Raw genomic sequence first — 17,397 nt, forward strand, 5'->3', positions numbered from 1 at the left:
CCAACATGTAGCATAATTCTTGCCAATTTAATTATCACTAAATCATAAATAATTGAAATCTTTACTGATTGTTAACTAGTACAGAACTGATGACACATACATGTAGGTGCAAGGGAACAAGATGTGACGTTAATGAATAAGGGGGAAGCAATGTGGGAACTTAATTATTCATATTATTATAATTTATATATACATTTATGAATATATATATATATGTATGTATATATGTGTCTGAATGAAATAAAAAAGTTATTGATAAATACATTATTTTATTTACAAGAACTATAAATGATTGAAAATTAGTTATTTAACACAGCAACTGATTATTCATTTAGAAAAACTATATTATGAAAAAGAACTACGAATGAATTATTGAATATATGATTGAAAAACTGATTAAAACTAAAACATTTACAGTGTATTAATATCTGTATCCAGTAATCCTTCTGAGCAGGCATTCTAGGCAGGAAACAGGAAGTCCTCTGTAGCGTAGGCCGTCTCATTTCGGAGACCGCATGAGGAGGTGCCAGGCTGTTGTGGCTGTGTATGGTTCTTCCACACGCTACTGAGGCTCCTGTTTGTTAAATGAATAAATTGTGAAATTGCCAATATAGTGACACTTTTGTATTGTGAGATTTTCTTTGGTTCAACTTCAGTCATGTTGAGTTCATGTGAAGCTTCTTAAATAGTGAATATAACATGTATAGGGGCTTAAAACAGCTTTGCATCTGTCAACAAGCAGCTACACCGAGTCATGAGGATTACTTTGTAGAACACAGGATTTTAAATCAGTCCACACAGATCAAAGCATTGCCACATATCCAACAGCTCTGAGAAAGCATCAACGGTCAGGGAGGTAAGAAGATGAACACATAAGACGGATTGTAAACACTTCAGGAATAATACTAAGTATTTCATGAGGTAGTTAAGCATTAACTTGGGTTTGTTAGACAGAAAAAAACAATGCTTTATCCACACATACAACTAACAGGCCATGCTGGCAGTAAAGATGTGATGATCATTAAACAAAAAACATTGAAGGATGAAAAATTGAGGGGAAATAAACATTGCTATTCTTGGATACCACTCTGCAAAAAAATAAACCAAAAAAATAAGTGAATTGTGTCCTGAAGGTGGACCCAGACAGGATTTCTTTAAGATCTTGCAGTACTATGTCTGCACAACCTTACCTACTTCACACATCAGAACACATGTAATCCTTCAGGTTTAGGGACATTTGTACATACAGCAGCATGATCTAACAGCAAGTGGGCATTAAAGTCATTATAGTGGATAATATACATGTGTATACTTATACTGGAAACAATGCAGCCTTGATACACATACTGTTGCCCTGTACCTTGGGCCGTCCATGTTGTACTGAACTGTGTTCTTCATTAACTGCACTGGTTTGAAAAGAGAAACCCAGAGGATGAAATGAAGACAGGAGGGTTTTTGCTGAAGAGCATTCGTTTATTTTCCACAGGTTACTTCAGAAACAGGTAATTATGTACACAACATCTGGAATGTTGGATAAATGCATATCAATCATTTCACTGTGGCCGTTTCCAGTAGGTAGGTAGGTAGGTAGAGATAGATATATAGATATGTGTCTGAATGAAATAAAAAAGTTATTGATAAATACATTATTTTATTTACAAGAACTATAAATGATTGAAAATTTGTTATTTAACATAGCAACTGATTGAATTATTAACTGATTATTAATTTAGAAAAACTATATTATGAAAAAGAACTATGAATGAATTATTGAATATATGATTGAAAAACTGATTAAAACTAAAACATTTACAGTGTATTAATATCTGTATCCAGTAATCCTTCTGAGCAGGCATTCTAGGCAGGAAACAGGAAGTCCTCTGTAGCGTAGGCCGTCTCATTTCGGAGACCGCATGGTCCAGCCTTCGCGGTGCTCAAAGGACGGCTGGGTCCTCCGAAGGATGCAGCCCCTGAATTGAGACACAAGCTACTGACTCCAATACAGTGGCTCGGATCCAATGGTTCATCATCTGTATAGAGAGTGAAATGAACCCAGCTTCTACTACTCTGGAGTTCAGGAATTAAATTAAACACCGTGCAACATTTTAATTGAAACTAACTGGTGGTCAAAATCATAGCTGCTCAACATCAGTATCCGTTATTACAAAATGGAAAGAATATGACAACAAAACAAAGCTTAAAGAGAGGGCCAAACCCCAAGGACCAGACAAGGAGGACATTCATCAGAGAGGCAAAGAAGTACACGTGACATCCTCTGTCCCAGGACCCTCGAATCGGTACAGGAACACCCCCCCCCCCCTCCCCCAAAAAAGAACTTTGACGGAGAGAAAAAAGGAAGAACCCTTAGAGAGAGCAACAGAGGAGGGATGCCTCTACCAGGATGGACAGAAATGCGATAGATGTCATGTGTACAGACGAATACAATTTCACAAGGAGTTCGTTTTACGTCCCTTACATAACCCAGTCTATTTTTCTCCCACTCATGCTGCTGCAACATAAGCTATTTATTTTACAATAATTCAACATCTAAATAGGACACAGTCACATTATGTCACTTTGTGAAAACCAAGAGAAGCGAATGGCTTTGTAGTTGTGAAACATCAAAGCAACTCTGGCTGGATTAACAGTCTGATGGCGTCACCCGCCACATATTCACGTGTTGCCATTATTCAACTTCTCTTTAAAATGCTCTTTAATAGCTTTAATAGTCACCTTTAGTAAAAGCTAACTGCTCCTGTGGTTAGTTTGAGACATGAGATGAAGCTTCTTTTTTGTAGAGTGATGTCAACAATTAGCCAGATACAGCAAAGAAATGCACCATGTGTACTCATTGTTGTAGACATGCAGAGGCCATGTTGCACATGCATGAATGCTAATGTTATCAGCCTTAATGAGAGCCGTCGACTTACAAATGACCTGAAACAGAAGTAAGACGTCTATTCATTGTAAAGTTAGAGTAGGTAGCACAGAAGTAGCATGATCACCCAAGAACCCAACAGTGAGGAACACATAATTAAAGGGACAGTTCAAAATCCAAAAATCTTGTTTTCTTCTAAACAAAAGACAGACAGTAAAAGCAGTACTTGATAATATATATATATATATATGATAATAATATATGATTTTACTTGAGTATTTCCCTTTTCTATTACTTTATATTTCCACTCCACTGCAATTCTGAGGCAAAGATTGTACATTTTATTCCACTACATTAATTTGATAGCTTTAGTTACTTTGCAGTTTCTGATTGATAATGAAGAATATAAATCAATATATTCTTTTTAATGGGCCATTCTGCGTCATCAGTACTTTGAGCACTTTGATGCTGATTCATTTGTACTTGCACGAAATAAGATTTTGAATGCTGGACTTTTTCACACCGTAGACTTTTACTTGAGTAAAACATCAGAGTACTCCTTCCACCACTGTTTTTATCAGTTTAGCCCTTTGTCCATAGGATGTCTTGTATTTAACCAGCAGCACTAAAAATAAGCTGATCCTGGACACTGTTGTGAAGCTGAACTGAGGCTGTGTCACACACAACGAATGACCCGAGGCATAGAGGTAAATCTACAACAGAGATGCCTGAAATGATCAAAATTCATATTGCAATGCCCCAAACACCTGCAATAAGCCATTCACACACTCATAGGATCATAAACATCCCTCATAGTTCCAGGGGAGCCGCAGAAGGAGAGTCTAAGGAAGCGAGGAGGAAATTCAAACCTCTCAGGTCACCCGATCTCATCTGCTGCCGATGCTCTCCTCTCTCTGACAGATGACCGCTGCCTCTTTCAGGTCACTTTCCACTGTGCTTCGGCTTCACTGACAGACTGCCACAGCCTCTTGTTAAAGGTGAAGAGCCGTAGTGCTAGTTCTGTCAGCCAGAGGGAAACATCCACCGGTCACAAACTGGCAGGCGATGGATTCATCTGCTTGCTCCACCTCAGTCACCACATAAGAAGCATAATCGACAAAAAACACCTTGAATCGATAACAAGCTTGTTCATCATCACACTGTACACTATAGCTTCCACAAACACGCATCCATTCTCATAAAGGACAACACGCACGCACGCACACACACACGTGTATGAATAAATAAAAAAATAAATAAAATAAAATGAAATAGATTTATCTCTCTCTTGGCTCAGAAACCAATATTTTACCGTGTAACTGATTGAAAACGACACATTCACTGTTGTTGGGCCCCGTAATATTTTTCAGTATATGGCCCACAAAAATAAGAATAAAACGTGTTTGCCACCCCTGCCCGACACTCTTCACATATCACAGGAAATGATTCCAGACCTGCTGCTGCGATGGCTCCTGCTGGTGCTAGCCCAAGCTCCACTTTGTATCCCCCTGCAGGCATCAGAGACCCAGTGGAGGTGTTTGCCCCAGACACTCATCAAGCTTCTCCAACACCTTCTTCCACAGAGGGAGCAGCAGAGGACACTGGCTGTCCCTGCAGAGTTTGTGTGGACTCAGATAATATCTATGTCCAATCCTATTGCGAGTTAGTTTACTCTCACTGAGACAACCTCCGGCCGTACTTCTTCCTCTAATCACAGACACAAGGGATTTGAGATGTGCCAGCTGACATTTGAAGCCTCGCCCTGTATTCATCCAGGGACATGTTCTCCTGCGTTCTTTCTACAACTAACGAATCCTGGAAAGCAGCGAGCATTTTGGAAAAATCACCTTCATCCCCGACTTTTAAATCGTCCATTGATTTCTTTATTTACCGTCATTATTTATAGATTTTTGTCCCCCATTTTAGCTCCTTAGTGTATTCGTTTGTCTGTAAGTTACTGCATTTCTCTGCGTACAAGCTGTTCCTAACCAATTGTCATTGGTCAATAAAGTTGTATTGAAGTTAGAGTGACCCTTTAAATAAGGCAGATCAAAAACGGCCTTCACTGACACATTATTTCCTTCTTCTCCCAGATGATCTATAGCTCATGAAGACATTTGATCCAACCCTGCCCTCTAGTGACATCTGGTCCCCACACGGTGAATTATTCTGCATGGCCATCAATGAGACATTATATTGAGGGCAATCATGAGGCTTTTTAATTCTATGTAAAAAAACAAAAACTAATTTGGGACTGCCCCCATCACTGAGAGGACTAAACATGTAGCGATGCAACAGCTCTTCATCAACACATCCAAAGACAAATTCTTCTTTGTTGTTTTCTATATACAGAAAGAAGAGTTCTTTCCCTTTTATTCACGGATTCATCATCACAGGACGGTGCTGCAGGTAGAATCAACAGTGATCTGTGAGAGGTTGCTTTTAGCTCGGCTGCACTAGACATCTGGAATACGCTGCAGCTCCGTCTGGAGCTCCATAGTCTGGTTTCAATGGGTCCATTCAGAGATCTAGTTCTAATCAAATACTTTTATTTATTTTTAAAAAACATTATAATCTTGCAATGATCACAACTGATATTGTACATTTGAAGTTGTTAGTTTTATGTCAATTGAAACACTTATGGAGACAGGACTTCTCTGATTAAATACATTTTAAAGAATCTAGTAATGTGCAAGACTGTCTAATATTTTCAATTTGAGGTTTTTAGGATAAAAGTATATGACCTTGTGACTGCACTCGTGTCATGTTAGGGAGAGAGAGTTGAGCCTGGGGCAGACAATCATCTCGTGTCTTGAACAGTGGCAGACCCGGGAAGAAAATGACAATTAACAGAGAGAAGATACATTGTTCAGTTACTCCCTTTTAATTCAAAGTAAAACAGGAATATATAAAATGATTAAAATCCACATTTATGGACAGGGAGGCCATATATGACATGAAAATAAACAAAAAGCAGAGAAGGATTGCATTTACATTGTGCATTTACACTGTACATTTCATCATTCACTCCTGTTTCCATCTCACTTTATAAACTGGGTTAGTTTGGCTACTGTGTGTCTGTACTACTGCAACAATTACAATCACAGCCACATAAGAGTCAAGCAGGAATGGAGACGGAGTTTTGTAGGCCAACCAGGGAGTCGGCATCACACTGGTTCCCTCCACAAAAAGCCAACGGATCAGATTGTTGCAGAAAATAAGCTCTGTGGCAAACAAACGTTAAGTTTGGATGCAGTCGCCACAAGCAAAACGCCAACGTTGGGCTATAAAGGACCTCCACCACGGAGACGTGACCTCCACCGCTAAGACAAAGGAGGACCAGTGTTCTCGTGTTCTAGTGATCCATTTAGACACTTGTTGGCAACCAACGTTTTTAAGACAATTAAAAGCTTCTAAACTCACCAGACGGGTATTTACTAACGTATTTATGGCGCAGAACAAAACATTAAAATCTCTTCAGCTTGTGTTAACCACAGACATTATTTCAGGCATCCAACCAAAAACATATAAAAAACACAAAAAACATGGACTTTTAGATGAGGGAACAGGAAGTGCAAAAAATGCTGACTCACCTTTGCAGCACTCAATAAAAGAACAATGAAAAAAAGACACATAATCAAAACGTGCTTTGGGTTCCTTGAATGGTACCGTTTTGCTTTCCTTCAACAGATTTCAGAGAAGTGATATTGTATCAATGGAGGGAACAGCCAAAATAAAGGACGCCGGTCATAATGCGCAATACATTCGCTACAACGTAACAAAAGTATGATCAGAATTTTCCATTCCCCAACATCTGTATTTCACTTCATTGTCTTGTTACATCAGCTTGTGTGCACCCTGGAGCAGAGAGGTGGGTTGATGTTCATGTCTGTGTTTTCCAGTGGCTAGTAGGGCTGAGATGTCAGTAGATGTGGATCTTATAGTTAGTAGGGACGTTTGTGTTTACACAGCCCAAACAGCCAGAGTACCAACTGAATACTTGATGTTTTTAAATAAATCTGGATTTTGGATGTGAAAAAATGACTGCGCTGTTACCATATGAAGCTTTAAATCAGGGTTGAGCTTAGACATTAGCAATGGAGTATAGTCATGTTTTCCTCACCCAGATAATTTTTGTACAATCCCCTGAAGCAAATTAGGTTTAGAAGAGAGTGTGGAGTCAATACGATGCCAAAGAAAGAATCTCTGACGGAGTAAAAGTGTCCCCCCCTTCATCGAGCTGCAGGAATCTAAATGAAAGTGTCTTGTCGGCTCATATCAGCACGTTAGGTGGGCGTCTCCTATATTCTAGCAGTTACCCGAACAGCAGTCTGTCGACACATAAAACTACTCCTGGATAAAATTAGACAAACAAACAAAGCACACCCAATGCTAAGAATGAAGCAAAAACATTTATTTTACATTGCGTGCATTATTATGTACTTGGATCACAATTCATTAAAGGTGGACGATCCGAGATTGGAAGCATTTTGATTGACTCCCAACATGTCGACGGCGAGCCTGCGGCTCACAGCTGACGGTGGCAACAGCGCTGACAGAGCTAACAGCGCTTGACCTGAATTTAACCGGAGGGTGGGCTCATAGCTTCCACAACAATGACGTCGGTCGGTACGGCGTTATCAGCTGTAACCGCCGTATGAGAGCAGAGCAGAAAGGCGGCCGTGAGTTAGCCGGGTTAGCACGCTCACATGCACTAAAAGGCACGCACAGTCGGCCCGGCTAAGTCATCAAAGCAGGAGATGCTCGGATAACAACACAGAGGGAGAGTGACTTCATTCTCTGCTCAGGTAGCCATTACTCCACGATATTTGTACATAGATAATAGTTGTTTGATGCAATATTAATGCTCAGGCTATTGTATAGGGAATCTTTATAAGGTGTACAGAGTTGGGGCGTATGCTACTAGTTACATTACATTTCCCAGTTATGCCCTTCGCTCCATTCTGCTGACCTCCTATTGCAGGCAGGGCCCTTCTTTGAATTTACAGATACTGATGTTTAAGATTAAATTGGTGCCATTTCGTGCCATTGTTGTCAGTCCCACAGTGAGCTGCACTCAACTACCAAAATGGCGGCGTTTGTCCTGATATGTGAAGTTATATCAATGGAGCATATCCAAAATATTCTGGTTTGTAAAACAAGGCAGATGCTCGACGCACAGCTGTACAGGATCCTAAATGTTCAGGTAATAGGTCATTACCGTCCTTTGGCAGAGTTCTATTTTTTGAGCCTGTGAGACCAGAGGACATGATGAAGATATGATGTAGCACATCACATAGCCAGATGAGGTCTTTGCACATACAGTATTGTAAGTAGTTCCAGGGTGCCGGGAGTCTCCTTCAGAAACAATGGTAATATTGTTCGATGCCACTGAACCTGGGCCTGGCAGTCCCTGCTGTTGACGATTGGCTTTCTCAAGCGTCCATCTCTGCATGCGTTGCTCTCAGTGCTCCTTAGGTTTGTACATAATTGGTACATCTCACCTCTCTCTCACAGCTGCATAGATAACTTGTTTTTCTATTCTATTTCAGCTTTTTAAATCTCAATTTGTTCAGATAAAAGAAACAGTTTCTGCTTTCACAACAGCAAGCATAAAAACCTAAAAGGTATTTATGTGCTCCCAAGGTCCACTGGGCAGATATTGTCTTAGCAATGTCATGGAGCCAGCGAGGGTGTTTTTGTTTTCACGGTGAAGAGCGCTTGATTTAAAGACGGTTGTTAGTGGAGGAGCAGCCTTCACGGAACAACAATGTCCGTTTCTGTGGCTGCGTCTCTTTTCAGAGACACAAACTAGAATGACAGCAAATGACCTAATCACCCCGCTGTTGTTCAGTATCAGCACCGAGCAACCCAGAAATGTTTTGCACTCGGTGCACAAGCAAGACATTCTCTTCACAGAGCAGCAACAAGAACAAACTTTAGAAGTGAGCCCATCGAGGCAGACAGTTCAGCATTTCACAAGGACAGCAGCCCAAAACCAACTGGGACCGAGGAGACAAGTGGAATAGTTTTGACTGACTGGGATCACGACTGTTGCAACTAACTAAAACTTAAAACATACAAAGCAGTGCTGTTTTAATGTAGAATGAAGCAAACCTCAAAGCTGTGCTGTAGGACAGGCCAAGAGCAGCATGTTCATTAATACAATGATGGTCCTTCAGCGTCCTTGCACTGCTGTCAAGTTTAGGCACAGACATTAACATTGTTTGTTGGACGTTGTATCTTTCTGTCCAGACTCAGCTATTGGATGGAACGCCATGGGATATGGCTCAGATGTTCCCCTCAGGGTAATAACTTTGGTAATCCCTGAACTTTCTTTCTATCATCAGGTCAAAACATTTCCCCCAATACCTTCAAAACTAAAGACATTCCCATCATTGGAAAATGTTAGCATGCTAACACTCTAAACTAAGTTGGTGAACACAGTAAATGTTATACCTGGTTAACATCTGGATGTTACCATGCTAGCATTAGCATTTAGCTCAATGCACCACGGTGCCGATGTACTCAGTTAGTTTGGGCTGCGTCGGTCCACTGCTATTATTAGTCATGTACATTAAGGATTACTCAGAGTAATCATGAAGACCGGTACAAGCTCTCACATCCGCTAATTGTCCGCCTTTTGTTCCATAAGGAACACAGTCATGGCCAAGTGGTGCAACATCAGTCTTTCCTTCAACTGACAGTGAAGCAGTTCACTGCTTTCCTCCTACAGTATGCGACTGCAGTACAAATATTTTGGGAACCATCCTGTATGATAAGCTGGAAAGGACAATTCAGATGTTTTGAGCTGGGGTTGCATGAGGCACTTATCCAGTCAGTGTTGTACCTACAGTAGATGGAGGTCGGCACGTGTCCAGTGTGGAGACAGGAGTACCAGCACGGGAGTAAAGCATTTTAGAAACCTAAAAGTTTGTGATAGTATGTGACTTTGGTGTTTTACGGGGTAAGTTTGGATTGGATATTACAAATATAGAGTACACTTAAAGTGATATAGATGTCTTATGTGTCTAAACTGGTACTCCTGTCTGTTTCTACAAACTGTCTACTGTAGGCAATACACTGAGTATGGATAAGTGCAACCACACTTCAAAATATCCAAACTATCCCTTTAATACTAACAAAACAATTATACGGTTTCACTGTATGAAAGAGGGAAATGTACAGCAGAACTCAGCTGCTTAAAAGCTATGCGAAGGTACAAACAACGAGATAGTTAAGTGGTAGCATCAGCCACAACTTCAGAAAAACTGTGGGATGAATCAAACTCGGAGCCTTTGAGTTGGGAGCAGTATTTGAGCCATATTTAATCCGTAGGCTGAGACCCGACAACTCAGAGTGAGCAACAAATATGTAACGATGTGTGCACATCATGAATTCCCCAGACAAACACTCTTTTAGCTACTGTAGAATCCACACACAGGACTCCACAGTCACCCTTCCACACCTCCAGAGGGTGACAGGACCTTTGTTTTTACAAAGTTCACAGCAGGGCCTTTAAATAGATTCATTGTTTTACCCAAGTCTACTTCTGATGAAATGCACACAGTATAGGTATGACCAGCACAGCTCCACTCTTCTGAGGGATTGTGCAGGAAGACACTTGTCATATTGTGACAATAAGATATGTTTAGACACATACATGTTTAGCCACCAGCCTCAAGTCCTAAACTGTCTACTGTGCATCTGCTGGCAGAGCCTTGAGAAGTTAAAGCTGGCATTTACCGAACAAGCAAAGTGAGCTAGTGAGGAAGCATACGGTAGTCTTCTCCCAGCTGTACAACAAACAATGTACTTAGAAACTATTAGTGCTTTTAGACACTAGATACACAGACTAATGTCTGCTCTACATGACAGCTTCACCGTTTTAGAGTGCTTCTGCTTTTGGACAGAAGTTTATCTAAATTACAACTTGTGTTGACATCCCGTGCACCCGAACAGAGTGGCCTGCCAGATAGGTTGTCCACCATTCTAGGCCTGCATTCTGCACTGCATGCGGCCCACCACGTTATGATTCGATTAGGATCCAACCTGCACTAGCACACATTGTCCCTATGGCCCCAGCAACAGCAAAGGAGGGGGTTACTACATACTCTAGAATGAGCTTCTCTGCATGTACCGGGTTCACAGTCAAACTATACAGCATTTTAATAATGGGAATCCAATACAAAGATCATTGTGACAACTATTACTTTCTCCATGTCCTCAAGCTGTAGAAGGTTGTATTGGAAAAACTACACATACACTGTGTGGTCTGTGATTTCCTCTTGTTTACACCGTAAAAGCAAGAGAAACCCATCCATAGAGACGTTGCACTGTCCCCTACAACAAAGGTTCCTGCAGAAAGAAAAAGCTAAATCCCAACAGCCATATTTTGGACACAAGCGAGTCCTGCAGGCACACAAGGACAAAGGGGACGCATTGCTCTGACAACTGCAGAGCAGCAGCAGAAAAGAAAAATGACAGAAAAGAACCAAAGGGTACAGTCAAAGACAGAAAGACACTTCGTACTCACAGCAGTTCAAATCTGGGGTTTCCCTCCTCTCAGTCCCGACACACTTTCCTTTCCCTTCATGCCGTGCAGTGTCAAGTCTGCCCCTCGTTAATACTCCGACACCTGTCCCGAGTCCATGCCTCTGTGCAAGTGTGTGAGAGAATGCACATCCCGTTCTTGCAGAGTCTTGTTCCCCTCAGCAGGACGTAAATGTCAGCTCTCCACTTCCTTTCACTTACAGGGCAAGCTCTCCCAGTGTGGGACACAGAGACCGAGCAGCGCTGCTGCTGCTGGTGTTGTTGGATGAGAGGAGGCGGTTATTTGGTGGATTCCTTTACAGGACCGCTTTCATCTCCTCCATTTTGCCCCCTCTCCCATCCCATCATCCTCGTCTTTTTTCTCTTGTTTACTTCCTTTCCCTGATGGCTCGGCACCCAGCAGAACTTTAACATCCAATTATATATTAGCAGCAGGAAACAACGGAGGGAACTACCAGATCCCCCCCCACAAAACAAAAAGAAGAAAAGCTGTTTTCTTTCTTTTCTGTCTTGTCCTTCTGCCGGCCTCACGGTCTGCTCTGTCCCTCCGCCACATGGTATTCTCTCCCTGCTCCCTCCTCTCCCCCTGCCTGACATGCTGGCTCACCCCTCCCCCTTCTCTCCTCTCCGGTTGGTACGTTCCCAGGACAAAGAGCAGGGATGGAGGGAGCGAAAAGAAGCAGAGGAGAGGGCAAGAGGTAACGGGGGGGGGGGGGGGGGGTCGTTTTCTTTCCTTCCACATGTGCAGTCCTCTCTCTGCTGTCCTTTTGCACAGTGGCATTTTGAAATCAGCAGTTCTGGCTAATTATTGGTCAAAAGACATCAATGCATTTCACCTCAAAGCACATTAAATTAAGTGTGTCAAAACAATAACTGATGCTTTGCAAATGCAGCAAAACAATAAATAAGGGAAGCTGTTTCAACTCGGGGCGACCAAACCCTGCATTTAAATACTCACACCACAATAAATCACCACGGAGCGTGGTAGAGCGCAGTCTACCAAAGTACTAATAGAGTCGCCAAAAATATAACCTTCACCTCCCCTCTGCTCTCAGATTGCAGCCAAATACCCCAAACAAACAAAAAAGGAAAGAAAAGTGGAGGTTTCATCAGCTGTGATGACATCACATGTGCCACTCACACACAAGATGGATTAAAAAGTGCTACTGCTGGAGAGGAGAACGGAAATCCAAGCAAACAGCCGGCCTCAGTGAGGAGGACATGTGGGAGCCAAGAGAGGCCTCAAGGATACGGGGCTGCATGGAACCTCCCTGTGTGTGTGTCTGTGTGTGTGTGTTTCTCTGTGCAAGACAGAGATCTAACACCAGACAAAGAAAAGATCAACAACAAAAAGATAGTTCAATTCAACTTCAGGTTTAAACTTATTTACTTACTTTTATTGCTGCGACCTTCATTCCTAAAGTGACTTCAAAAAGGTTCCTCTAACAAAACCTGCTGCCAAACATTTACAGCCAAAGTGTGGCAACCACACAGTCACTGCTGAGTTGAAATAGTGCCACTGTTCTGTGTTCAAGGTGAGCCGTTGCTCGGCTAGCTGATGAATATCAAATGATAATCCAATGATGACCCAGTTCATTCAGCTCTCCGCTCTGCGATGCCAGTGACAGGCTGGACTGGTTTATCACACATCACATGTGGGGAGGTCAGACGTTTTCCAGGACACGTAGAGACAAAGTTTCAGCGTCCAATGCAAAAAGCTAAAAGCCTCATCAAATGATATTATTGTTATTTAAGATTAGACAGGAGAGATCACTGACTTTGAGTGCATTGAGGATGTCAATGGGATCTTTGAAATGTATTGCATTAGACATGGCAGCTATTAGCAACCCATGAGTAAGTTACTTGACATGGGGGGGAGGAGATCTCATCACTTTAAACCTCTTAACTATTTGTGTGAAATCGTCATAATTATCACATGAATGTGTTTTGTGTTGTTACCTTTGACCACCAAAGTCTAATCAGTTCATCCTTGAAGAAAGACCCTCCAGGTGTTGCTGAGATACCGTGCTCACAAGAACGGGATGTATGAAAACATAAGGCCTCCTGCCACAGAGGACTACAATCATGCACTGATCCGGGGTTCATAGGATTGATAACAATTGGTTCTGAGGGAAACGTATATGTCCATTTGTGAACCAAATTTGAACCATGAATGTCTGTCCAAAAATTGCAAAAACATCAAATAGATCTTTGAGTCAGAAACACCGTGGTGGACCATCATCCCTTGATCAGCCTCTGCTAGCGTGGCTCATAAAAATAACTAGTAGACCAGCAGAACCACTTGAGGAACTACGAGGAGTTGATGACCTTTAGATCTTTTTAAATCTTCAATTTTCAGACATTTGTCAGCAGACAATGATGCAATATATGATTCTTTCCGTAAGTAGGATTTTCCTACAAAACAATGTATAGACTCCTCTCACTAATGACCCACTAGAGGTGGGTGGTGCATCTGCCTGGATTCTCTCTATTCTGTGTTCCGAATGCTTCTGGGCATCAACCTCTATAAAAACAAAGCGACCAGCTGCCAGATCGTAAGCACGCATGCAAGACGACGCTACGGAAAGGGCATACACAGCACCGGAAAAAATGCAAATACAGCGAGGAAAAGCACCAAGCGGACAAAGCTTGTTCCAAAACGAGAAGGAATCCTGGGTCGTCTTTCATCCGCTGGAGAGCTCCCTAACCCACGCAGCCAAACAAATCCTACTCATTCCTCCTTTAAAAACACTTCTAAATAGCGGCAGAGCCCACGGCGTTCCTCTGCTCTCATTTCCCGTGAGTCTCCCCCGTCCTCTGCGTGTGACATAAGAGAGCTGGCCAGGCCAAAGAACCAGAGCCACGAGAACTTTCAAACCAAAGGCTGACTGCTAGCCAGCAAACAGCTTTCTGACACTGTGCAACTTCTTCAGGGCTGGTGGATGAGATGACACCCCCCTTCATTTGCCTCTGTATCACGGCAAAATGCTATTCCTCTTCCTCTATAAACTCTGTGGACGTCTTTCTAATCTAACCTATGACGGACAAACAGACCTCGATCCGTTAGTGAGACGATAGAACAGCATCATCCTTGAGGGATGATCATGAAGAAGCGAGGGGATGGAAGTTTGCAGGAAACGGGAGAGTAATGTTACGATTATAAATAATGGCCTCTTTCCCATGATGCCATTTCCACACTGGGGTACTTCTGTCACCCTGCAGAACCAGAGGGGCTTGGAGCGCAGGTCTGCCTGTGGGGCTTCACTGCAGTACTTCCGAGCTAAAAGGAGGATGTGTGAGGGAGCGAACTCTAAAAATCATTCCTAAAGCTATAAGGACTGAGAAGTGAGATGGGATTTAAACACAGAGGGCGATTTGCTGTGAGGGAATGAGATGGAGACTTGGAGCAGATCACAAAACTAATCCCATTATGAGAATGCTTTCTGTGGTGTAGATGCGCTCACAAAGACTTTACTGAGACACAGAAGCACAACTGAAGAGCCTTGACTGAACAAAGACCAACCCTCAGGTGAAAGGGCACCGAGTGAAACATGGATTTCCATCTTCATGCAGAGTGTATATCGTCCATATGTGCATCCTACTAATATAGGCCACTCTGGTAATGCAGTTAACTCACCCGCTGCAGGCGGTCGGCCCATAACAAACACAGGTCGTTACGTATGAGGCAAAAGGGCCTCTGTTCAAGGTACCTCAACATTCTAGTTTTACAGAAGAACGACCGGAATGCAGAAATCGCTAAAAGCATCTCGATGTCAAGAGGATATTGCAAGTTTGTCTTTTTTATCCCCCCTTTCATTTTCCGGAGGCCAGAAAAAGGGCGTAAGGCGTTCCCAACATGCTTACTCCAGCAGCAAGCTCAGCAGCTTGAAATGTTCCCACATCCCAGGTATGTTTTGAACGTGCCTTTCCTTTTCCAAACAGTTCCCAATGACGGCTTCTCAGAACAAACCATGTGGCGGGGTTACGTTACCTAAATGCACTACCCACATTCAAACAACACCCTTCCCTCAAAACTCATATGCAACCTGTAAAAGGGAGATGGGAGTCAGTGCTTTGTTGTCAAAATTGGAAAATATCAAAAATTCTAGATAACATATTTTGATACAGCAGGCATTACTTTTTGTAAATGTTCACATGTAACGTGGGATTGAAAATCGTCATGACTAATTGAGCTGGTTTTCCGTCCTGGAGTGGATTTTGGAACACTTTTCATCGTGTGCATTCTGGCTTTGAGGACAATCACATTTTCAACCATTTCGAGTTGTCCTCCAATAAAGGCCATGAGAGAGAGACACAGAGAGCGAGAGAGAGAGAGGTTGTGTGTGTGTGTGTGTGTGTGTGCAGTCTGGCTGGTCTTTTGTTTCCTCTAACAAGGGCAGAATGAGTCCAACCGTTACATCATCCTCTGCTCACAAGGAGTGGAAAGAGGTCCTCTGAATGTGTGATAGAGGGGGTTTACAGGCCATGGCTCGGAGTTTGCTTTGTCCAGACTAACATATGGTCCTGAACTATTCTACAGCTACAACTGATCCAATGTCGACCGTAATTATTTTCTGGACCCTGCCGTCGGTCGCCCCCTGTGCCTTTAAAGGGCAGCCTGCCTCCTGGGTGTGCGCTGCCCGGCGCCGTCTTCAGTGTAGCGCTGCAGTTGATGGATTGGGTCCTGCTAGGGGGAGGGAGTACAACTCCATGCATCTCTCTCTCGGCCCTTTGTGAGTGAAAGGAGTGACTGGGCAGCCGGAGCATATTGTGTCACGATGCTCAGCTAGCAGGGCGGATGCAGGCAGGCGAGTGATGGGAGGTAAAGATCCCCCCCTCCAGACGGTTACCGGCACGTCACCGTCTGAAGGTGGAAGCAGCGGAGACACATGAGCCTTACAGCAGCACGGTGTGCTGGCCTAGAGGACGGGCCAAGGGGGGCGTCAATCTTCATCACACGCATGGCCGCATGCATACATATGGCCTACTGCTCTCCCGCACACTAGAACCACAGCCTGAGTAACTATTGTCGAGATGGGGGGTCGGCACTCCTTCACAGCTGTTAAACTCAGACTGATTGCCGTGAATATTGTCGGCCACCTTTCTAAGTCTTTGTCTTTCTCAAGCACATATACGATTTGTCTCAGGCCGCTTATCACCACGTTTATCATTAATCTCTCTGCATGGTAGTAAAGTTGTACGATATCAATTTCTTATTTGTATAGCACATTTCAAAAACAAGGCAGTCGTGGGCCATCAGAGCCTGCAAGGCCTTCTCTGCTGGTCTAAACAGAATCACAAACTTATAGCTATTTTATAATTGAATCATTTTTTCTTAAATACACTACATGTATTATAATTTATAAAAACATTTTTCCCATCATCTTATTTTCTCATTGCACAGCTACTGTCTTCCTCAGTTGCTCTGCTTCCAGTGCAGCTTGTTTTAAGTAGAGCTTTTATCCAATCAGATCTCACCTCTGTCTCTCTAGGTTAGAAGAGAGGCCCGAGGCCTGCAGACTCACAAGTGAATCCATGTGCAGGTTAAGTGAATGGGGACAATATTGTTGATTGTCATAGTGTTCAACCAATCAGTTATTTAGTTTGACATGTTGGGCGTATTCTTTGACGTGTCAGCGCTGCTAGCTGGCCTATAAGTACGTGATTGGTCAGTGGGCTAGCCTGACGTGTTGGGCGGTGACAATCCCAAAATCTGCTGCCTCTGTCGAGCGGACATTTTCAGCCCTCAAACGCATTAAAACGTATTCAAGAAATACAACTAGGGAGGCTCGATTGTCTTCACTGGCGTCCATGAATGGAGAAGGACTTCTTACTGGAACTAAAATACACGGATGTACTGAACAACCGTGAGATTAAACTCTTTATTAACAAAGAAAGGAGGATGGACTTTGTCTTTAAATAGTGAGCAGCAGGTCTGGTAAGTTAAATGAGTTTGTTTTTACATC

At 42.7% G+C, this 17,397-nt stretch overlaps 1 protein-coding gene across 3 annotated transcripts in view; it reads right to left on the minus strand.

The window, feature by feature from the left end:
• Positions 1–1,030: 1,030 nt before the first annotated feature.
• LOC306788649 (rho GTPase-activating protein 32-like) overlaps positions 1,031–17,397 on the minus strand; it is a 33,820-nt gene continuing 17,453 nt past the window's right edge. Inside the window, exons 5-6 of one of the 3 annotated variants that reach the window (XR_013772611.1) lie at positions 3,748–5,689; positions 1,031–1,970 (exon numbers count right to left, since the gene is read on the minus strand). Coding sequence is in view for 2 of the 3 variants with exons in the window: in XM_079297440.1 (XP_079153566.1) it covers positions 5,603–5,689 (87 nt within the window). In the remaining variant the exon portion in view is untranslated. Of the gene's footprint in view, positions 5,690–17,397 lie in introns of all 3 variants that reach the window. The other 2 variants (XM_079297441.1, XM_079297440.1) reach the window with 2 other exon arrangements.

The sequence above is a fragment of the Melanostigma gelatinosum genome, assembly GCF_949748355.1.
Source record: "Melanostigma gelatinosum genome assembly, contig: SUPER_14_unloc_1, whole genome shotgun sequence".
NCBI lineage: Eukaryota > Metazoa > Chordata > Actinopteri > Perciformes > Zoarcidae > Melanostigma > Melanostigma gelatinosum.